Here is a 25678-nt window from a genome sequence, read left to right on the forward strand (position 1 = left end):
TACATCAACTGTATGGCACTAGAAAATTAGCGATTCAATTTTAAACATTATATTTGTTTTGAACCATTTTTTTAATTATTTTGTTCTATAATTTACAGATTTTTTATCAATATGATCAACTTTGGTTCTGATTGGGCTAGACAGCACTCCACTATAATACAAAATTAATAGTATTATTAAAACAATTAATCTAAACATTAAATATAAAGCAAATTATAAATACAGAGTTAATTTTTTCCCATATAATCATTGCAAACAGAAAAAAAAGAGAAGGTACAACTGCAAGTGTAGCTTACTACATTAAGAAATATAGCACAAAAACTGAAGGGAAACTTTAAATTAAAAAAAATTATTAAAATAGAGTCTAAATTGAAAACAACTTATAAATTGAAAGTAATTTATTTTGCAAAAAGATGAAATATGTATAATTAATAACAGCTAATTTTAATTTACATATATACAATAATTATCTAACAATAAAATATAAAAAGTGAAAATATGGCATCAATTAAGCTAAATATTTGAAGGCAAATTATCAACAATTTTAGCTGTAAGCATGGAATTGTTTTTAAAGATAACATGAGAAGCAAAGGAGTTACTTCATGAAAAAGATATAACAAATTTTGAAGTAACAGTTGTTCGGCACATAGGGCATAATTCAATTCCTTCTGAGCATTTTTGACAGCAGCAAACATGGCCACAAGGCAGGAATACAATAGACGTCTAAAAGTTTAAAACAAAAATAGATTAATACATATAGTTTTTTTGGTAGAATAAATATTTCAAAATAATATTGTAGATAATGGTTGCAATAAAGATTAATAAAAATAAATAAAATTACTACAATATTAATTTTATGTTATTCATTATATTAAAAATGGGTAAAAGGAATGTTAGTTTTCATACCGTTTAGTAAAATAATTTTTAAACAAATCTGTAAATAAAGTTAAAATTTTAATACGAAATTAAAAAAAGATATATGAACTAATATTTTATTTCTAAATATAATAAAACCGTTATCCTCAGAGAAAAATATGTTGTTTTTATTTATTTGTACATTTTGACATTGATTATAATGCGAAATATATAAATATAAAATTTAAATTATAACTATGATATATACTAGGAAAGATATTTAATATAAAATTTCATTATAAATTCTAATGAAAAATGTTAATTACGAAACATTCAATTTTACATTACATGTAAATCCATACAAATGACACATTCAGTGTGACACCATAATTTGGATTCAGTATCTGGGGAAAATGGAGGTGCACTGGGAACACGCATTTCTTCAGGTTGTGCCTCAAATGCAGAAGTAGCTGGTTCAGATAATTCTTCAAGTTCAGGCGATTCATCAGAATCAGGTGGTGCAGATGGTTCTGGGGTTTCAGAAAATTTCGGCAAAGCATATCTTTTGTAGTCTCCTTCGAAATAAGTGAGTGCTTTTCCCAAAATAGCTTCACAAATATCTTCATCCAAAACACCAATCTTGAAAAAGATTTAAACTATATAACTATGTGTTGTTTAACTTTAAACTATGTGTTGTTTTCCTTTTTATAAAATTTTTTGGTTAGCCTAGTTATTTTATATTTCATATGAAATTGTAATAAAATAGAATAAAATAATTTTTTATTTGTTTGCTACTAATGTTTTTCGTATTAACATTATATATTCAGTTGAACCTTGACATCACATGTTTTTCTACATTTCAAAAAAGTCTGTATTCCCTATGTATTTGCTATGCTGATAATAGAAAAATCCACTTTTAGCCAAATACAGTAGAAAATCTATATAGTGCATACCTTGAAACCTGGCCTTTTGTTTTTTATAAAACTTTGTGTATTATGGATCATTTCACTTATCTTTAAACTTACCTACTAAATATGACAATATCAGCCAGGAAGAGATCACTCTTAAAAGATTTTAAACTAATTTTTATTTACTAGTGCTTGAAAACATAAAATAAACTTGTAAGTATTTATTATTTACAGATAAAAAAATTACTTTTTTGCAGTATTAGAACTAGTAACAAACAGATTAATCAATTTTGGTTTGCTTAGCGTTTGAAATTTTAACCTTTTAGCAAAGAATGTAAAAAGTTAATAGTTCTTAGAAATATTTCAACTGTAAATAGAAATTTTTTAACTGCAAATTTCATTGTTTACTCTCACAAAGCTAGTGCGGATTATGGAGAATTGCTTTTTATAGAATTGCATTATATAGATCTTCTACTGAACAATTCTCAATAACCCTTTGCAGCACAAAATACTTTTGATTTCCTAAAATGTCTTTTACCTAATTTGTAGAATTTTAAACACTTTCTTGACTTTCAAGTTTTATAGACTTTTTTTTAATAAATTTATAAAGCATTTCTTAAATAAGGGATTATCTGACAGATTGAAAAGAAATTTCCCGAATCAGTCATAGATAATTTTCTTTTACATCATAATTTCCCAAACATATATTTAATTTCCTACAATAAATTTTGAAAAAAGTTAATTCCACATTTATACAGATAATTGGTTTTATTACATAATGTGAATTTTATTAAGAAAATCTATGAATATTAGGAATATTGCACAGAACATAATATTATACTCCAAACATAACTGAGTCATTTATTTTTAATGTGGTCTAAATTTATTCAATAAAATTAATAAATTAAGCAATTCAAGACTTTAAATTTCTATCGTTATTAACACTTAGATATGGAAATATTTAAAAAATTTTATACAATACATTTTTATGGAAAAAATACCTTTTTTAAATCTCGTACTGTAAATCTCAGTAAGTCTTCAATTGTTATCCCTTTCATAGCGAACAAAGGTATCAAGTCAGGAGCAGGAATATTTAATAACAAATCTTTTACTTCATCATCAATTGTTAGTTCCTAAAATTAGGACAAAAGAGCTAAAATTTTATCTTTGTTACCCCATATTAAAGTACTAATGCACCAAATAAAAACTTAAAAGAATAATTATTTTTCTTTAACGAATATATTCTCTACTGTATAGGTAATAATACATAGAAAAATTCATGAATATTAAGATTTTATTAACTGAAATTTTTAAACGGCTTTTTAAATCCCTACAATACAGCATCATTTAAATAATAATTCATTGAATAAATGCATCTGTAAATAATATTTTTAAAATATTGATAAAATGAAAACAATATTTTTAAATGAATACTGGATGTTATCAACTTTTCAGGGGCAAAAAAATAATTTATCATTGTTCAAAGCATTAATATTTACCAAATTAATATATATGAAGATAGTTAAATAGAGGAATAAAAGTTACTGAAGAAATGATTCCACACCATTAGCAATTGCTTACTTTTGAATTAAAAACAACATATTTCATAATAGTAGTAGGTACAAAAATAATAAAATAGATTAATAGAGCGTTGTCTATCATAGATGCACATATTTACATTAAAAATGCAATGAATATTTACATTAAAAAGTTAAAATCAGTCATTGATACGTTTAATTGGTAATTAAAATGGATCTGCAATCACCAATCAGTTTCTTTTGAACTTAGACAAAATCTTTTTACTCTTAAAAAGTTTATTTTCTTAAAATTTGGACCCTAGATTTGTTAACCTGCATATTTCTTTCTAGCACACTTATTTACTTCAGCATTTAAACTATGAGCTAAGTGAGTTTTAATTAAGGAATTCAGCTTTTCTTGAGATTTTGACTGCTTAAGTTTTTTAAAATATTTTGTAAAGAAGCTGTTTCCATCACAGCACAATGCTGAAACAATAAAAAAAAGTTTTCATGCAAACAACTCAACATTGAAGGATGGAAAAAAACACAAAATAATCCAAAAAATATAAGCAATCTAAAACGAAAAACGCTGTGCCAATCTATAAAGCTATTCAAACAATATAAAGAAAATCTGTTACAATTGGTTTCAATGAATGAATTTCATATTTTTGGACACAATGCCAGGGCTACATGACGCTGGAAAGCGGTGATAGTTTAAAAACCATCCTATAAAAACTCGCAAATTGCAAAAAAATCTGAAACCACATCGGTGCTTTCGTTCTTGAGTTATTATCTTACAGATAACTTTTTGCTTCATATATATAGAGAGATATAAATTTTTTTTAAAAAATCACTTGAATACCGTTCCTACCTCAAATAGAACAAATGTTATGATTTTTTGGAGGAACTTCTACATTGGTTATTAAATTGATATCTGTGTCTTTTTCATCCGTTTTCTCAAAAGTAATTTTTAAAGGTTGCATAGCGAGATTTATCAGCAAACAAAATAAGCACCTTTTAAGCAATCAAAAAATATTTTCAAGTAATTAACAACCTAAAAAAAAATTTTTTTACTATTATTGAAAGTTCTTTATATACATAGAATTAACAAAAATCAAAATGATTTCAAATTGCAAAATCAATAGAAAAAAATTAGAATGGGTCACTAAAAAATTTAAAAGTTTTTAATTACAAAAAAAGTGGATATCATCACAGTACTATAATATGTATATATCACATAAAAAGGCTATAATTTAAAACATCAACATTCAGATTATTTTACTAAGACTATAAAAGGCAAAATATTAATTGTATTAATAAAAACTTAGACAAGACATAAAAACAAACAAATTTCTAAAATATAGCTCACTGCAATAGTAATTCCTTTTGGTTTCATGTCAAGTAACTTCTGATACTGTAATAACCAAAAATCTTCCATTTCATGTGCATGCCTTGCTTCCATTTCTAACTGCAAGAACAAATTATGCATTTAAACTATAAAAATCACAATTCTCAAATAAATATTTTTTTAATGAAAACTTTAACTGTTAAAGAATAAATGTCAGAAAGTGCGTCCTGATAAAATTTCCTTGACTGAATCATTTACATTAAAAGGAAATATTCATTTTTATTAAATTTAAGTATTAAAAAAATGAAGAGATGCTTAATCTATAATAACAAAATGAAGAGTTTGAGCATTTGTGTGTGCCTCTCTAATAACTCCAGAACTGTTTATGATAATAGTATCCTGAAATTTGGATAGAAGGTAAAAAGGGCAATTTCATCCCTCGATTCTAAAAATTATTCAAAAATTTCAGTTAGATTGTTTGGGAGAGACGTTTGAAACATGGAGTTTTCTTATTGAATAAGCATTAACTATAGATTATTTCATAATTTTTTTCCAAATATTTCAAAGATAACATCAATGATGTTTGCTAGCTTATAGGTTCTTTTGATCAAAAAAATTTTATTGTGCAAACTTAAATATTTAATTATTTTATAATTCAATGATTGACATTAACTCGGTTATATGTCACCAAATTAGTATTCCTATTATATTTGTATATAATATGTACTAATATAGGTACGAAGTATTACATTGATATATTTAGTAATTATTAAAATTGCTCCAATACTGAGCAATTTTAATACAAATACTGTGGAAATAGGTGTCTTACCATCCCTCAAAAGGGATAGCCACGTGATTTTGAATATAGTTTGTCCTCATTTCGAAGGAATAAACTATAAAAAGCAGGTTTTGCTTAATTTAATAGCTACAGGGAAGAGCAACAAATAATTATAGTTAATAGTTCTAATTTGTTTTAGCTTTATTAATTGAGCTGATATATGCCTTTCAGTTTTGTGCATGATTTCATAGTGCTGTTCAGTACTGATTTATCAATTATTTTATTTTTTTATTCACCCCATACAAAGAAGAACAGGTATTAATATAGCATAAAATAAAATCTCATTCATTTGAACTTATCTTTGAGATTTGTTGGATTGCTTCTTTTAAACAATAATCATAAATTATCTTATTTAATTCTATGCAAATAATGCAGTTTTCCGTAATTCAGATGCATTTTTTAAAAATGAAAAAAAAAGGCAAGTAAGAGATTTTATAATTTGACTTTAAAACAGTTATTGAACAGTGAGGAATCTTTGAGAAGAGGGTAATTAAGTGATAGACGTTAATCAATTTCAGCTGATCTTTTTGAAATTAATAGTTTCAAAAATACAATTTCAAGTAAGTATAATATACAATATATGGCCTGTGTTTTTTAAGCTGAAAATAGCTCATGAACTTAAAAAATATATATATGTTAAAAAATATATAATAAAATATATAAAAAGAATAAATATTTTTGAAAAACTAAAAAAAAATTCCAATGATGTTAGGAGTAATTAACTCCAAACATAAACTAAACTAAACTCAGTGGCACAACAGCTCATAGAGGGCCAAGGCCTACTGCGACCATCTCAGTTTTCTTGACCTTGGGCTCTGGGGTGCAGGAGTAGATGTTCCGGTCAGGTGGTCAGCCAAACGCGGAACCCCCAGTGTTTAGTTCCCAAGCATGTTTGGTACTCATTTATCGAACCACTGAAGGGATGAAAGGCTGAGTCAACCTTGCCTGACCCGAGGATTGAAGCAGGGACCTGTGGCATGACAGAGCAAAGCGCTACCGCTCAGCCACCGGGCGTCAAGTCCAAACATAGCTACAAGATAATTTTAAGACTACTAGTAGCATCCGATTATTTTAAGATGTTTTTGTCACAAAATTTAAGTCTGTAACATCATTCTGGTACAAATTATCATTGATATTTTATTGATTATTCATAGAATAAGCTCCTTAATGTTTTTTTGAATAAATAAAACTTACAAATTTTAAGATTATCTATAAACAAATAAGCCCCCTGCAAAACTATTATTCATATTATAAAGTAAAAACATGATAAATTTTTAAAGCTAAAAGCAATATTTTAAACAAAAAATTATTTACAAAACATTTTATTGTAAATTTATGAAAAAGAAGTTAAAATTAGTAAAGTTTAATTAATATTATCTGTCATGTCTTAAGCCTTAAGAATTTATAAGGAAGCAATGCCTTAAAAAAATATTATTTACTAAATAAAATAATTTTTACCAATCTCTCTTTCAATTCCCTTTCTCTTTGTTCCTTTGCTGTCAAAAGTCCTGTTAATAGGCATGCTAAAGCTATCCTGTGTTCTGATAATGTATTCTAAGAATAAAAATGATAATTAATAATAATAAAAAATAGACAGTAAAAATTATTGACAATCATTATAATTTTCATAAGTAAGAGGGCTTTGACCCCTGACAACTACTTAAAATTGGCCTTCAAGATTTAAAAATAAGGATTTTTTAAATTAATAAATGAAAATATACTGTTTTATTCTTATTCTTGAGAGTTTTTCAGTCAGTGTTAAGTATCCTTTTTTTTTGTTTATGTCAGACATTTCGAAAATTTGAAACAAAAAATCGATTCATGCAATGTAAAATCTAGGCTAATCAAACAATATTAACTTAGCATTATAGTAATATTAAAGCATCATTAAAGTATTGATATTATTGTCATTTTATTCATTAGTATGTAATTTACAAAAAATGTGTCATAGGTTGCCCAAATATGGCTACATTGCAATGTGTTATTTTCTTTATTAATTTCTTTTAATTATATAATGCCTGCCATTAAAAACAGAGTGCATGTTTCTTGATTGGTAATAAAATAGTTAACTGTTGTTACCAAGAAAAATCATGAAACACTGCTTGATTTGAGTACAGTGTATGAGAAAAACACATCAATGACTGTATGTTACAGTTTAGTTTAAACTAATTAAGGATTAGTTTAAATTTTTCATATCATAACACTGCTATTGTATTCAATCAAAATTTTGTAAATGAAAATGAATTACTTAAGAATAATACTAATGTGAAACTGATTGTTAATTTTTAAAAAAAACTTAACATTTTAATTAATTAAACAATTTAAAATCTGCAATAGCAGATTAAAAGATTTGCTAAAACTGTAATTTACGTTTCATAAATTTAAGTAGCTTCTTGATTCTTTATGTTATGGACATTAAAAATAGTAACATTAGTAAATTGTAATAAATCAACAGTCAAGGTGAGTAATTAACAATGGTTAATTTTGAATTCAACTAACTGTGTTTTAAGTTTAAAAATTTTTTTAAAAATTTACATTTAAGACATAGGCACTGCTTTCAACATTTGCACTTCAACATTTCAATAATATAAAAATTCTAAAAATGTTATACTTTCTAAGATAATTGTTGATTGCATATTCAAAACTAAATTGGTAACATGTTTGATATAATTTTCATACACACATGAAATTGCTCTTAAAAACATATAAAATATTGATTGATGAGGGCTGGTTAGTTAGTAACTTTCCACATATAGCTATACTGCTCTAATTTGAATAGCTAAGGCTAGCTCACTTTTTTATTGAATAGAAACAATATTTAGGAGACGTGTTATTTGTGCAAAAATAATAACTAATCACACAAAAAAATAAAACAATAAAAGTATAAGATTAAGTAAAAATATAACTTTTGATAAGCAAAATAATGTGCCTCTATTTCATAAGAAAAATAAGCAAATGCCTCTTAACACATCTTTTTTATGAGGAATCTCGACATTTAAGCGAATGACAGACTACAAAATGTGAAATTATAAAAATTGTATCCTCTGAAAATTATAATTTAAGGTTAACAAATTTTTGATTTCTAAAATAAACTAAAGCATATATAAAGCCAGAATTTTAAATCATATACTTACATGCATACAATTTAATAAGAAATAGGGTCAATTTTTGTTTCATGAAACTAATTCGAACAAGGTAAAATTGAAAAACAATAATCCCCATTAATTAAAAAATTATAGTTCATGAAAGATATTTACTATATCAGAAGAAATTTTCAAGTTCTTCTTTTCCATCTCAGCAGCAGATAAGTTAGAAAGTTCCTTTTCAATAAGTTGTATCTAAAAATAAAATAGTATAGCACAAAATAAGGAGATTTGGCACTGGTCATAAATAGGGGTTCTTAAAATTATGTAGCCCGCAGATCACTTCTTAAACATATTTTTCATGGACCCTATACTAAGCCTATGTATCTTACCTCACTCACCATACTTAATTTCAAGCTCAATAATTAGATAAGTTTTATATTACAATAAATTTTAGGAATAGTGCACTGCTGGTTTTTTACTGTCCATCTTGTACATTCACAAAAAAAATAACAAAATATTTTTTTAAAAAGTAATGAAACAAATAGAAAAGATTTTTAAAAAAAAATCTTATTTGTTTTCCTGAAACTAAAACTGTAATGTAATATAAAGCCAGAGGTGCTATGTTTTATATATAAACAAAAACAAATGGTTAATAATGACAAAAATTGCATAACACATCAAAAATAGAAAAACAATTAATACAAAAGGGAAGCTGACAAAATTAGTGAAAATCGCAGATTAATGCTTTAAAAAAATAGAGCATATAGTAACTGTCAGTCTCCTAACAGAATGCAATATATGCATATCATATATGTTTAAATATAAAATATTCTTACAACTAATATAGTATAAAAGTTTTACAAATTGCCACGATTGCATTAATATTTTTTATTCAACTGAAAACTTTGAACATTAATTTACATTTAATTGTTAAATTTTAATCAACATTTGCTAAATTTGTACTTTTGATTAAAAGTAGGTAATTCTTAATCACTCAATTAAAACTGATAAAAAATAATTTGCATATTAACCTCTATACTATGACTGTAGAGATTTAGGGGAAATACAGGCAATATCAATAAAAGACACATTATCTGGTTTCAATTAACTTTTATTTAACATCTTAAGGCAAAATTCTGTAAGGAAAGGGTTCCTATATGAGGACTTTGGGAATTGGACTGTTTGTAAAAAATCATTCTAGCCATTGAAATTAGGAAAAAGCCACACGTTTCTGCATGTTCTGAGTTAAATACAGGGATTTTGAAAGGAATTTGTTGTATGATTTTTATTTATGTAATAGAATGTCATTCAAAAAGGAAAATTTAAATACTGATTTATCGAATCATGGGTTGGTATTGACTCCACGGAACTTCTGGTAAATCTTATAGTGATAATTACTTCAAAGAATGATTGCACATTAATTCGGAAAATGATCTATTATTTGTAATATTAATATCTTACAATGAAAAAATCTATAACATTTAATATTACATAATTTGAATTAATTCATGATGCACCACTCAATTTTAAAATCAGTGCTCTACATCTACAACATAAAATTTAACGATATACATATTACATTTTATTATATAAGAAATTTTTTTTTAATGAAATTTACCTGGTGAGCAATCTGTTGATGTTGAAGATCTTTTTGCTGCTGTAGAACTTCAAAGGCTTTTTTTTGATATTGTTCCTAATGTGATTAAAATTAAACATAAAACAAAAGATAAAAATAGATCTTATAAAACAAATTTATTTTTTAAAAATGCTTACCTCTTCCAGCAACCTGTTGATCAAAATTTGTTGATCCAGCTCGCGTTCATGGAAAATATTAAAAAGTTTCAGCTTACTCTCATTTTCACTAAAAGAATCATTAATGGATAAATTATAATTGAAAAAAAATTCACATTTCGAACAGTTAAAATGCTTAGCATAAATTTATTAAATATTATTTTATTAGTAAATCTCTTTCTTATTTTGTTGTACTATTTGCAAATTCTTTAGCCAAAAATTCACTTTTGATTAGAATACAACCATATTTAAAGAAAAATTTTAAAAAAAACTTTAATTTAGAAGCAATTTGCATAGGAGCATTTAGAACAATATAGTGATAAACCACATTTTCTTTAAAAAAAAAAAGGTGAAATTTTATATCAAACTACTAATTAAATTTGTTTTTAAACAGTTATTTATAGATTTCCAGAATTATATTCAGATAACAGCACAATGCATTGAAACATCTTATTGCCTGCATAGAAATTGTGGTATTTTTATGAAAAGCATTCCACATTACTTGATACCATTCAAATGAACACAGTATAAATGTGGCTCATTATATTGCACTAAATTCTTCAATTCATGTAAAAAAATAACACAGAAAGAAATATTGAAACTGGAAATTAACTCATTTTGTATTTCTTCAGCCATGCTGTATCTTCTCGCTTCATATTTACCAAAGTTTTCTTCACACAAAAGCATTTCCTTCATTGCTTCTATAAAATAATTTCAATGTTACTCAATTTGTTTCTAGCTTATATACAAGCTACAGTACAAGCTACAGTTATTACTTTTGATTGAACTATTAGAAGTTTTACTAGTAGAATAGGTTTTGGTAGCTCTATCATCAATCTCTACTGTATCATCAATCTCTACTGTATCATCAATCTCTACTGTATATATCAATCTGTATCATAGCTGTATCATATTTAAGTATTCTACCCATGAAGAAAATAGTAAGCCAAGTAACCAGGAACTGAGATAAAACAAATTAAGAAGTCAATCTGATATTTTGAATTTGTTTTACGTGCCTAGACAATTTATAAATGAAACATAACCAGTATTTTCAAACTATGAAATCTCAAAATGATGGTTTTCTAGAACAGAAAGTACCTCAAAGTAGTTTATAAGGATGGTCATAAACACCCAGAAAAAAATTTCCAGACTATTCCAGGATGATTTTATCGAATTTTCTCAATATTTTACAAATAAAATCTGATTTATTTAGGGTATAATAAATAAAACTTAATAATCCTATCGGCATAAATTATATTATTAATATTTCAGTTATGCCTTATTTTTATTCATAAAATACACTGCAATACACTAATACTTACCATTAGAGTTGAAAATAAATATTTAAAAAAAAAATTAATACAAGACAAATGGATGGTGTTTTCTACCCTAGGGAGCGCTGCACGCTCTTTACTGCATTACTACCAGGTTACTGTTTTTAGAGTCTTTCGAGGGCATTTGGCTCAATGTGTTCATTGTACATTGAGTCTTACTTAAGTACTATTTCTTGTATACATAGTATTTGTCACCTGATTTCTTATTTGTGTTTACAATGACTTCCGTGTATACAATGACTCTTGCATTGTAGCTTAACATTTGAAAAAATAGTCATTATAAAACACTTATTACTTTGTCAATAATACGCCAACTTCAAAATTTAAACTTAAATGATGATTTGTAATCTCGTAGTGCAAATAATATGATAACACTAACGTGCTGGCTTTCAACAAGAACAAACAATAATAAACAGGCAAAAAGAGGCCAAATTAGGACTGCCAAAAAAGTGAGTTCTAGCAATTATATCACCTTTTTTAACAATATATCTACAAATAACTTTTCATTTCAAACTCACAAGAATTACTTAATACCATTAATATCTTATGAAATACAACAGATTTGAACTCAGAAATTAAATAATTCTCTTCTTTTATTGAAAACAAAATGTCTGTTTGAAAATATTGCCTTGCAGGATAAGCTGTTGTAAGTAGCTGCAAACTTTTTCACCAGAAGTCAAGCTGGACAAGAGCTCGAGATTGTTGTTGTTTACTATTTATATTGAAAACACCATTAATTGTTTTGGAACTTTTGAGTGCCACAATGTTAAAAAAAAAAATCTGACTTTTTGTATACATTATCAAAATTCCCTGATTATTTCAGATTTATAAAACTTTCTGTTCTCCCACATTTTTCTGTTCTGGGGTCACAATGCTTATTCATAATAAGAATTAATGAAGTTCTCTAAAGTAAGAACAATACATAACTCCAATCGGCTTAAAAATACTAACTATTTTCGGCAGATTCATAGATTGCTTAAAGAATTCACCTTGCTTAGAATTGTTGTGGGTCAAGTTTGTTTAATTTTTCATCATAAATCCTTTATTTTGCATCAATTAATCATAAAAGCAATTAACAATAAATAAACCTCAATCATAAAAAATATTTAAGAAAATAATAATTGTAAAAGTACTTATTAATGTATAAAATTTCAAACCAAATTATATTTAAAACAAATAAAAATATAGATTGGTCAATTTTAAAACAGAACTAAAGAAATCACCCAAAACTTCTTTCTTTCTCAACTGATCCAATTCTTCTTGTTTTATAGAAAAAAGTTCCTCATTATCAATTCTAAAAACAAACAAAAATGTGTTATGTAACACAATAAATAAATGTAATTGGTTAAAGAAAGAAATATCATTTTTTTTAAAAATTGCAACAGTTTATAAAGTTTTTTTAGAATATCTTATTAAGTTAATATTGTATTTCAAATAATCAGGAAGAACTTTCTATAGGACAGGGTGTGCAACTTAGGAGCAATTTCAACTGATTTATTATGCAGAACCTAGTAATTAAATTTACTTAAATTTTGTGAGAGATAAATTAAAGTTGGTCCCTGACTATCTGTTTAATGTGGCAAAATGGTAAACTAGATAACAAAAAAGCCCAAAATGGATGGAGTTCTAATTTTCACCCCCTACTCCCATGTATTTAAAAACTTTTGTCATACATTTTAAGATAAATGATTAACGAAAAACTGCTTACTGTTTATTAATAAACTATACAAATTAGAAATATTACAAGGAGAAAGTGTCAAACTACATGGTTTTTATGAGTTTTGCATATGACAAGCTCATAGAAAGGGGTTGGCAGCAGATGAGCGCTTTATCGTTCTTCTTCATTTTCTTACTTCTTCTTTGAAAGATCAGTTTTACAAATGGCCAGATCCAACACTCTTCATTTTTCACTCAGATAGTATGAGAGCAGGGCAGCTGTGAGCTGGATAATCAAAAGCCTACTGTATATAATTGTCTATTGATGTAATTTTAAATGAAAAAATACCGTCACACACCACGGAAAAAGTTTTTTTTTTCTGTGACCTTTGTAACATGGGTGACCACATGGGTGACCTTCGGATGCGATCTGAACGCACATACCTTGACAAAAACGCCACTTTGAAATGAACACACCCAGTGAGATCTTAATACAACTCTCCTAACCTCTCACAAACTAACAATGAATCAACTAATGGTATCCGTTCATCGAATTGATTCTACCAGGATGTACCTTTTGATAGGTGATGGTTAACATTGTCGGTAGCCTAGTCCCACAATATTCCTTCAATTGTTTAGCAATGTTATAGAAAATAATACTCTTCACAAAGGAAAACTACATGTGTTAATTAGAATATAAATTAGAATAAAATATTGCATAAGTTTTTGTTAATCCACTAAGAACAGTTTTGCAAGAAAATAATTCACAATATGAGAAAATCAACGACATATATTTTAAGATTTAGTTCAGCAATAGGATTGTAAGTCATGATTCATTTGGAGTTCATTTTGAATATTTTAAATCAGTTGTCAACTCCAGCTGAAACTGTAAATGAATCTAACAACAGATTGAAATTGAATATGATCTATGTTTATAAGGAACTTTTGATTCACTGGTTATACAATTTCAAGAAAACAAATATACAGTTTTAAATAAATAAAAAAGTCATTACGCTAAGCAAATTTAAAAACTTTTTTATTTACCTATCTTTTTCCAAAACAGCTGCCATATTTTCTAAATTTTGTCGTTTGTCGTTTAGCTCCATCAACTTATTTATTAACTTAGCTGAATGATTCTCAACTGTTAAAAAAAAATAAAAAACTTATTAAGCAAGGAAAAACTTAAAAGGCTTAATTTATATTATTTATATATTATTTATATTTTCTAAATTTTGTCTTTTAGCTCCATCAACTTATTTATTAACTTAGCTGAATGATTCTCTACTGTTAAAATAAAATAAAAAACTTATTAAGCAAGGAAAAACTTAAAAGGCTTAATTTATATTATTTATATCACTATCAAAAGTATCTAGTTATGTTTCTGTTTAACTGTTCACCAAAGTGTTGATTTGTATTACATAACTTCTTTGCACACCAGACTCATTTAACACTCATTACAAAAAAGAGCATACCAAATATAACTAAATATTTATCTAATAAACTATTGGTCTCTGTCAGTTTTGAAAATGTGTGACGTTATCAAAACAATTTAACACTTTAGAAGATTGCAAACGTTCTATTGTAATAACTATTTATATTTAATATAAAACATACAGAAATATTTCTCTTAACTAACTCTAATTTGTTAAAAATAAATAAAAATCAACTCATTCTGATTGGTATGTATCATCAATAAAAGTTGACTCAAATTACCATTTGATAATATTGAGAGAAGATTTTGTTTTTCTTTTTCCTTTTTCTTCTGTAATAGTAAAATCTCATTTTCCATTCTATCTTGTTCCTAGAAAAACCAAGTACTAATTCATTTAAAGGATAAAGGCAATATATATAAAAAAGAAACTAGATTCTTTAATTTGATATGTCTTTAATCAATGTACTTAATAACATTTCACATTGGTTAAGTGCCTAAAAAATTATGTCACAATTAAACTACATATTGTATTCCATTTGTCATTCTAAAAAATGAAACAAATGTTTATTGATTGGTTCACAAGAAACATAAGTTGTAATGTTATTTAGATAAGAGCTTCTTTAATAAAATACTTTAAAAACCATATGGAACCTACATATAAATAATGCAGATTGATAATATTTTAACAATTTCAATAAAGTTATATAAAATACAAATCAAATTATTAAAAAACTATGAAAAAAGAAGCAGCCCATGTACATACAGTAAATTTGAACTAATTTCAAATTACTATAAAAATTATTATTATTATTAACGGAAACAAACAGTTATTTAGTGGGAATCTTGCAAACAAAAAAATACTCTTTGTATAGCATTAAAAAGTTTTAAAAAAATGATATTAACAAGCTTTGTACTGTATCAAATGTTGGGAAAATAGTATTTAATTACATTACCTTTCTCATTTTAAAATTTTTTGAGATCCTGTCTTTTGAACATGTGCCTTAAAAAATAAGACATTTCTTGTGTTAAATANCGTTTTTTAAATGAATCAAATATGACGTTTGCCAGTTCCACAATCAAGCCAATGATTTACAGAGGTTTCTGCACAGAAATCTGAAAGAGGTTTTCCATCTAGGTAGATGTTCATAAATGCGTTTAACACTTCTTGTTTAATACCAGTAAATAATGTGTTTTTTGTAAGTTCATTGCTGAAAAGCCCCTTTCAACCGCTGCAGTACTCCCAGACAGAGAAAACATCAATTCCACCATGCGCAGCATGTTGCTGTATTTTGAGATTAGAGGGTCATTTTAGAAGTGAAGCGCTAAACTCTTGTAAGATAACAAAAATTGAAAATGTATCACGAACATTAACGGGAAAATGGCTGTCCACGCGGACGGTGGATTCGAGAAATTTGTTGTCCGCGGGGAATTTTTGACCGCCGAGGACGGGCGGCTTTTCGAGCCCTGGCTAGTAATATTATTATAGCTAGGCAATATGCGACGGAAACAAACAGTTATTTACTGGTAATCTTGCAAACCAAAAAATACTCTTTGTATAGCATTAAAAAGTTTTAAAAAAATGATATTAACAAGCTTTGTACTGTATTAAATATTGGGAAAATAGTATTTAATTACATTACCTTTCTCATTTTAAAATTTTTTGAGATCCTGTCTTTTGAACATGTGCCTTAAAAAATAAGACATTCCTTGTGTTAAATAAATATTAAAACTATCTCACTCATAGACATTGTTCTTCTTCAAATTGCAAATTTATTACATGGCAACATTGTTATTTCCTAAAAATATCATATAGTACTACATCTTAGATTTACTTTTAGAAGAAATAATTAGTTAGTACTATAAGAAATGTAGAAAAGTACCAAAGCAATATTATCCATCAGTTGTTTTTTACGAATCGAAGTATCAGCAGCACTTGGCAATACAAGGCTTTCTTTCAGAGCTTCTTCCATCAGTCGAAGATCTAGTTGTCGTTGTTCCTATTAAAATGTTAATCTCATCACATAACTGTTTTAAAATGTATCAAATTTTTAAAATTGTTAGCTTTATGGAGTGATAAATCAGATATCAGTAACACAGTAGAGATAGCAGTGTTACCATTCAAATAGGGCAGAATGCATGGGGATTTAAATTTTAATGGGGTTTTAAGTTTGTCATGGGGAAAAAAAGGTTTGAAATTTGTGGAAGAAGCAAATATATATAATTTACAAACACACAAAATATGTATTAAAAGGTACAGACATGATACAAATAATAAAATAAGAGTAAATAAGAGGTAGGAAATTCTTACTTTTTTTAATTCATATATTTTCATGCTTTTATGAAACAAGTATATCGATACATTTTATCAAATATATAAGTATTTTCATTCAAATGAATCAAATTTTGGTACAAAATATTGTTATACATTGTTAAATTATTGCTCATGTCTTAATTTTAATCGCTCTTTATACTCTGAAAATGATATCTCAGAGTCCATGATATTTTAAGCACTGATAAATATAGAATAACCGCTTTGGTCAGTTTGGTTAACATTATGATTTAGATATCCAAAATTTAATCAAATTTCACTCCTTCAACATGTATTTACTGACTGTTGCTTTGTTTTCATTTAACCATCTAAACACAAGTTTGAACTTTCCATTACATCAAAGATGCAGCAATGAAATTTCCTATCATAATCACTACATGATTTTTTACTATGACTTTATTCAAACATCAGCATATGGGGTGCAACACTTATGACATAGGGAACATTAGAATTTTCTTCATAAAAATAAAGAGAAAAAGAAGATTCTAGATAAAAAGAACATAATGAAAAAGAAGATTCTAGTTAAAAAGAATAGAGAGAAAATGAAGATTCTAGTAAAGCTGAATTAGAACAGCATTTTGCTGAAGAAAAGAAAAGAAAAAAAAAAGTGGGCGTGAAAAAAAAAGAAAGAAAAATATACCCTAAAATTTGTCTTAAGTAAACAGAAACATTTGAATGAAATAGATTCATATAATCAAGGTTCTATTATATTTACAATGTGTAAAGGAAAAATAAGAAGTATAAAAATGAGACTTATTGTATCAAAATTTTGCAGAGAACTAGCATGAATCATACAATACTTTGGACATATAAACATAACAGCTGATGGGTGGATGGTTGTATAAACTTACAGCTTTGAGCATATAATCAATTGTAGAAAACATTACATGCAAATATCAATGAATGAAATTGAAATTGTTTTGAGCATTCATTACCCTCACTAATGGATAAAAAATATAAAATTTTAAAGACAGAACATAATGGATTTACAAATAATCATTTCATGCTAATACATAAATAGGATAGGTAATAACATATATGTAAATACTCAATTAAAAAAACGGATAATGGGGGAATTTTGTTTTAAACTTATGGTGTTTGAGTAAAAATAATTCTTAAAGAATGACATGGAGCATGCTAAAAAGATTTATTAATACTCTAAAATGCTGACTATTCATTTTGTTTATTAAAATTCTAATCTAACTTAGATAAGAAACGTGAAAGTTAAAAACAAATTTAGGGATACCAGAGCGTGAGAATGTTAGTTTCCCAATGCTTATGATGTAATACTTCTCCTTTCAGCAATATACATTGGTTATTTTTATATTAAATTACATAACATGTTAGCTACCACAATGATGAAAAATAATGTAATTGGCACACAACATATGTGTCTAAAAACAGCTAGCGTGTTAAATTAAAGTTGATTATAACTTCCCAATACCTTGACAATGCACCAAAACAACAGTCACTTATTTCTCATTTAGATTAAAAATTTAGATAAAACAAATAACAGGAGAGTTGTGTTAGTTAAAATAAATTTGAAAATTGCGTTTTCCAAAAACCATTTACCCCCATAAATTATTCGTTCCACCACTAGAAATTTTGTAAAAATGTAACAGACTTATAAATAATAATTTCCTGTATAATTATTGGAATAAAATACATAAAAATGTAGAAATATATATATATATATATATTAATTTATTATCCCTGAATCAAAATAATTCTTGAAAAATACCATAACACCTTCTTCGAAATGAATTACTGATTCTTTTAAAAAGTTGGGTTGTTTTCCATAAATGTGTAAAATATATAAATAAAAAAGCTGTTAATTAAATAGTAAAAATGCTTTTAAGTCTTAAAATAGTAATTATAAAAATTAATATAATTATAAAAAGTAATGAAAATACATAGCAGATGGAAGGCTAAAAAAATTAAGACTAATGCAAATAAATAAGTAATTTGAATAGTTCAGTTACAAGTTTAAAAAATAGAAAGATAACTACAATGGTACATTAATAACCTAATATAATCTGTTGTTAATTTTGTAGATAAATCTAATAGTTCATACCAATAAATATTCTATTTAAACTAAGTATACTCACCTGTATTAAATTTTAAGATATTTTTAATCATTTTAAAGTAAACAGCAACAAAAGGAATGCAAAGCCCAAAAAGCTATTATCATGAGTAGAAAATAAAGAAGAAAAAAATTCATAACACTTATAATTAATTTCGTATCAGATTTCATCATAAATGCATTTGAGTAAATGCATGTACAATATTTTTTAATTGATATGGACAATTTAAATAGACTTTAACGCAAATCAATAAGTGAGCAAATAAAAAGTATGACAGCAAAATAAAATTATCTTTGTTAACTGCATGATTTATAGCGATGTGATGATTTTAATCAATTTTATGAAAATCACTTTACCTGAATACTTTAAACTTATTAATAAATAATGCAACATGTCTAACAACATTCAATTTTTACTTGAATAAGATTTATTAAATAGCAGTTATTCTTAATTCATTACATGCAAAATATTCTTTGATTAACAAATTTGTGATTAAATTTTGTTATAGTATTTTTTTTACTAATAATATTTAAAATATTTACAATGTACAGATTCACAGATATAAATATTATACAATACCATTGCTCCCAATCATTGTGGCTTTTAAAATCAAGTAAAATAAAAAAAATTAACTAAATAAAAAACCAATTTATAAACAGTTTTGCTAAAATTAAAACAAAGAGCTGTTAAAAATCCTTACAAATCTATTTCTAGTGGAAATTGCTAAAGATTTTAACACTTAATTTTTCAATTCAAATAATATTATTGTAAATAAGTCTTTTTTGTTTCTTGCCAACTGTCAATTTTAAATACCCCATCCTTAGTTTCATTTTAAGGTAATTATGTATTTTTTAAGGCAATTAAATATTATTATTTATTTATCGTGGCAATGAAGTTTCTTCTTTATGTAATAATTTAACTGTTTGGAAGTTTCGAGTTAATTTGATTTAATTTAAAGTTTATTTAAAAGAAATAAGATTGTCGGATACCAGGTATCTGGTGTCCCTATGGTTAAGATTAATTTTAGTTTCGCAGACAAAAAATAGTTTGCACGTATAAAGTTACGTTGAAGTTAAGGAGGACTCACATGCACAATTACTCCTTCGCCCCTCCTCTCCAAAAAAAGATTGAGGAATAATGGTAATTGTACTATGAAAAACTATTGTGTTTGAAAACTAAACCACACATATCTGAGGTAATTTTGCTAAATTGCATACATCATATGCACTAACAGCATCGCATACACGAAAATTTAATTTACAGTGTATCAAGGGATATTTCTAATGGTTTATGCTAATAGGACAGTATATAGTAAAGAGATAATTGCATTATTTTTTTTTAGAAACTTATACAAAAAAATGTCTGTAGTTATACATAAATGAAATCAAAAAGAGATGTTCAACTGATAACTCAACACATTCCTCTCCTTTAGAGAAAAATTTATTCGAAATTGAAATATTCTTTATGCTTCAAAATAAGCATAATCAGCTAAACAAAATAATGATTTACTCAAATTGTTAGATTTTCCCAGAATTAGCAAAACTCAATAAGTAATTACTCAGTTGCAAATATAAGTAACATTTAAAGAGTAATTTTTTTTAGTTCAGCTAGGTAAAACATATTCAATAAATACATAGAAATGTTTAGAAAATGTCCTTCTTCGAAAGCAATTTTTCAGTTTCACAGAGCACTCTAATTGAAGAATAAATTTAGCAAATTATTCAGTTTATCTTAAGGAAAAAAGTGTAAAATTCCTCAGAAACTTTCTGTTGTCAAAATAGAAAACAAAGTGTTGGAAGTAGTATGTATGCAAGTAATAGTATTGTAAAGTTCGAACAGTAAGCAACTTTTATGTTTATAATGTTAGATGAATAATACTTATCTATAAAACCCATGGAAAGATTAATTATGATTGATTCAATTTAATACAGGAATATTTTCTTCTTTCCTTTTTTCTTAAGCATTACTTAATGCATTTCAATAAACAATACATATATAGTTAGAACAGTTTAAGATTAAATGTTATTTTAACATGAAAACATAAAATATTGTAATAAGTCTTGTAATTAAAAATCTTTAAAAAAATTCACTTTAATGGGGACATTTTTGTTCATTAAGCAAGCAAAATAAAATGCGTGCATTTAATATGTATAAAAACATGCATAAAGAATCAGACCATTAGTTTGTTCACAATGCAAAATTAAATGCAACTAAACATGAAATAAGTTTTAAAAAATTAAATAACAGAAGCTGCTACATGCCTTTGCCCTTTGATACTGGTGATAAGATGCCTACAACAATAGGAAAACAATATGAGTAATAATCAAGAAATGTTTTTCAAAATAGATGTTTCTAAAATTCAATATGAGAGATATGCTAAAAGTAATACTTTTACATAAAATAATATATTTTCTTTTAATGAACCATCTGTATAAATAAAAATGTAATAAAAACTCTATATATATTATAAATAAGGAAGCAATATAATTATGCAAATAATTTTATGTTTATTATTTTGAGCAATTAGGCGCTAATATAAAGATAAAATGTGATAAAATATTACCAGTTATAGAAAAACCTGTTAAGTTGATCACCTAATAAAGTAGATATTTATAATAAAACCTCAGAAGGTATAAAGAAAAAATGAGAATTTCCTGTTTCATTTGTTGACCACCTGGCTAAGTGGATCATTAGAGTATTGCACCACAGGTAGTCAACTTACACAGATTTCAAGAAATTATCAAAAACAAATGATAAAATAATTATAATCTACAGAACTGACCATTAAAATTTTTACACTAGGAGGATGGAACACCTCACTCATGAAATTTGCATAAGAGATAAAACATGGTACGATATGCAAACAATTTTATTTTTAGCATAATGGAAAGCAGGCAGTAGTAGTGACATCTATAACGCATATAGAAGCAGAGATTTGACAACTTTTTTCTCCTAATTAAACTGCATTCGAATATCATTATTAATTAATTATCATTATCGATTATTAATTATCATTATCGATTAATGCTTTCTGAGGATCTATTTGTCCCAATTATCAGTACATTAAATTACCTAGCTCATATGTTCCCAACCTTCCTTAGATCACCATTCCCTCTGTAATTCAAAACATTTTGACTAATTTCAACTTTAAGTCTTTTGATAATCCTGCTATGACAGACTTCTGTAACTATGCCCTTAAGTTACTAAATGTATAACTGACTACCAATGTATTTAAGTTTGAAACATTTCCATGCTTAATTTCGATGAAAATATAAAATCTGTAGAATATTAAAATTAAAATCTGCAATTTATCTTAGTTAAAATCTTTAAAATAGAATGAAGTCTGAAAAATTTTTAACCATTAAATTCAACAAATAGAATGAATTTGCAGTTTGAATTAAAGACTTAAATATTATTTTTCATTCTAAAAAATTGTGAAATAAATTATGTCGTTTCAAGTTGATTCTATCCATCATTTGTGGTTTTTAATATAGCTAATACTAACTCAAATATAAATTAAAATTAAATCACATAGTTATATTTTATAAGTTTGCAAAAAACTTTGATAATAATTTTTTGAATTATTAAACAAAGGAGAAAATTCATAAATTATTCAAATAAATTAACTAAATAATATATTTAAAACTTCTTTATAATGCAAGTTGAAAGGAAACGATGATTTATGAACTTTAAAAGTTCTCAAATAATGCATTTCTGACTAAAAAAAATTCATGCTTCTTGATTAAATATAGAGAAGCAACAGGGGTACAGAAATTTAAAATTCCTATGAAGATCATGGTGCTGTTTGAAGCTAAAATGTAAAATGGATATTACAATATTTTCTATTCTTTGTTTACAAGATTTAATAGAAAAAATTATTCTCTGATAAGGAAATATAAACATTTCCTGGACATGAAACCGAAACATTTATATATATTAATACATACTCAATACTAAGTTCATACATAGTTTGTTTATTGACTTCCAATTTAATTCTAACACTCATAAAATCCTTAACATTCCTTTAATAACCATAATCTTACTAGCCCCCCCCCTAAAGGTATTATCCACCCAGTGGGAGAAGAAAATAGTGTTCATAATGGAAACCTATGATCTAGTTAGTTATATAAAAGAGAAATGGGACTGGATCATTGAGAAACTAAACTACCAAAATCTTGTATATAGTCTTGTTATTTTGAGCTGAATTCAGAAGATTAAGACATTTGTCAGTCAATCTGTTACCGTCAACAAAAGAGAACACTGGTAAAGTTATTGACAGTATCATTAATAAAATAATGCTATCTACTACATAATGCAGCATATTAAATAATGCTAACTACTACATAAAATGTCTGTAACTAAGCAGACACTATTTGGATTGACAAATGAAAAAGCTAGAAAACAAATTGTGACTATATAATTTGATTTATATTAAAGTGAATTAAGGAGAAAAGGATTTTTATCTATATTAAAGTTGATAAACAATTTTATTTTTTTTTAAATGACTTTGATTGCTTGCAATAAAACTGACAGATAACTTCTATAAATGCAACAAGGATAAGCGAAAAAAAGTACCCTTTTTTGCGTAAATAAAGAAAAAAAAATTAAATAACATATCTTGGTCATTGCTTATAAAAAAAATTTTTGCCACTGGTATATTGTTAATTGAATGAAAATGATAAAAAAATTAATATTGTAATAAAAAACTTTACTGCAAAATCTGGGGATTCCAAGGTGTTATATACAGTATGTTCTGCCGTTTTGCTAGGAACATCGCAGGATGGACTAGAAACAAGACAGTATTCTCTGCCACTCTCTAAAAAAATACAAATAATTATAATAAATTTGCCAAAACTATAAAAACGTAATGTTTGGTACAACTTAACTATAAGTGAATGTCCCTCTTAGGCAACGATTCATCACAGTAATCCCAAATAGAGTGCAAATGTTTTATATAGTAAATACAAAATACAAAAAGTTCAAGCAATATCTCCTATCAAAAAATAGATAATAAATGTTGCAAAAGTTATCTAAGTCTTGGAGTTTAAAGTATGATTTTTTCCAGTCTCCAGACAAGCTGAATATGTCAAGTAATTTGTATGAAGAATATTATGTCAAATAGTGATAAGCCAAAAAATAATACAGTAAGAAAAAAGTACACTCTAAAAAGTAGAGAAATTTAGTTTTTAAAATGTAATAAATCTGACTTCTGAAAATGTAATAAATCTGACTGATGTAATTTTCATTGACGTTTTTCAATTCCTATAATTTATTTTTCCAGACTTATGGATAAAAATATTTTCAATAAAAATTTATGCATAAAAACTAAACCTAAATGAAAATCATAATCTTCCTATTTTTTTCTCTTTAAATAAACATATGACTTATTTGTTATACGCATTGTTCTTGCGAAATTCATCTTCTAAATTGAAACTCAAAAACAAACTTAACTGAATAAATAGCTGATACAATTTCAATGTTTTTAGGATCTTTTAGCCATGTTGTTCTGTAAAATCAGTGAAACACTGGATGTATATGAAGACAAATTACATTTTCTAGTTACTTTCTTGTAATTTTGATAGATTTGAAACATTTTCATGCTTATGGTATTTGTCATCTATACCAACTTGTTTTCACTAATTATAGGATTTAAAGCAACGTAGATGACAGAAATAAGGATTAAATTTTACTTGCTGCAGCCATTTTAAAGTGGATCACTTTTTTATAGAGAGTCTCACAATAAATGATTTATTTGCTTTTGCACCGGCTTGCAGTAATGTTCTCAAACACCAGAAAACAAAATCTATTTACAAAGCAATTGAGGTTTATCAATATTTTGTAATAATCCTACACACAATAAATAAATAGCAAAAGAAATATCAAAAATAGAAACATATACAAAATGATCTGATTATAATGAAACTCCAGAAAGCTAATTTACTATCTCAGTTTTATCATGAATTGCCTGTAAAACAATTTTTTATTGAGTAGTTAAAAAGCTATTTAAACATAAATATTTTTAAGTTGATATGGTAACATTGAAGTTGTAGCAAATATTTTTGATTTATAAAATTCATTTAATGCCGGTATACACAAGTACTTATAATGGTTATTTTATTCTAAATATTTAGTATTAATAATTTCTATTAGTCATTATTCTTATTATGTGAAAAAAAGATAGTTAGATATATATCCAATGATTTTGCATAATTTAGTGCTTGATCTGAATAGCATAACAAAAAGTGTTCTTATTTGAACAATGAGAAGGATTGAACAAAAACTGTAACAAAGTGGTATGAATACAGCTTATAGATAAAACCCAAGCAAAACATCTATATTTAATCTTACAAAAAAGCAAATTTTTTTCACCATGCATTAATCACTAAATATCAAAAAATTAGAATGTGGAAATATGAAGTCTGCTGTATTTATCTGACTGGATCAATTCAGATTTTCATATGCACTGCTCTCATTAAAATAATTAATTCTCAAGTAATAAA

The 25678-nt window shown here is 26.1% G+C and overlaps 1 protein-coding gene across 6 annotated transcripts in view; it reads right to left on the reverse strand.

The window, feature by feature from the left end:
- Window positions 1-380: 380 nt before the first annotated feature.
- The window catches only part of LOC107457551 (E3 ubiquitin-protein ligase LRSAM1), a 32449-nt gene continuing 7151 nt past the window's right edge, over window positions 381-25678 (reverse strand). For 3 of the 6 annotated variants that reach the window (XM_043040433.2, XM_043040434.2, XM_043040436.2), the window contains 15 exons: window positions 23891-23994; window positions 21440-21469; window positions 16646-16762; window positions 15047-15134; window positions 14378-14474; window positions 12901-12971; window positions 10957-11044; window positions 10326-10413; window positions 10171-10245; window positions 8724-8804; window positions 6925-7020; window positions 4650-4748; window positions 2765-2896; window positions 1204-1494; window positions 381-723 (listed from right to left, as the gene is read on the reverse strand). In XM_043040433.2, the coding sequence (XP_042896367.1) occupies window positions 601-723; window positions 1204-1494; window positions 2765-2896; window positions 4650-4748; window positions 6925-7020; window positions 8724-8804; window positions 10171-10245; window positions 10326-10413; window positions 10957-11044; window positions 12901-12971; window positions 14378-14474; window positions 15047-15134; window positions 16646-16762; window positions 21440-21469; window positions 23891-23994 (1580 nt within the window). In that variant the 3' untranslated portion in view covers window positions 381-600. The remainder of the gene's footprint in view (window positions 724-1203; window positions 1495-2764; window positions 2897-4649; window positions 4749-6924; window positions 7021-8723; window positions 8805-10170; window positions 10246-10325; window positions 10414-10956; window positions 11045-12900; window positions 12972-14377; window positions 14475-15046; window positions 15135-16645; window positions 16763-21439; window positions 21470-23890; window positions 23995-25678) is intronic. The other 3 variants (XM_071179743.1, XM_043040435.2, XM_071179744.1) reach the window with 1 other exon arrangement.

Source organism: Parasteatoda tepidariorum, chromosome 4 (genome assembly GCF_043381705.1).
Source record: "Parasteatoda tepidariorum isolate YZ-2023 chromosome 4, CAS_Ptep_4.0, whole genome shotgun sequence".
Taxonomy (NCBI): domain Eukaryota; kingdom Metazoa; phylum Arthropoda; class Arachnida; order Araneae; family Theridiidae; genus Parasteatoda; species Parasteatoda tepidariorum.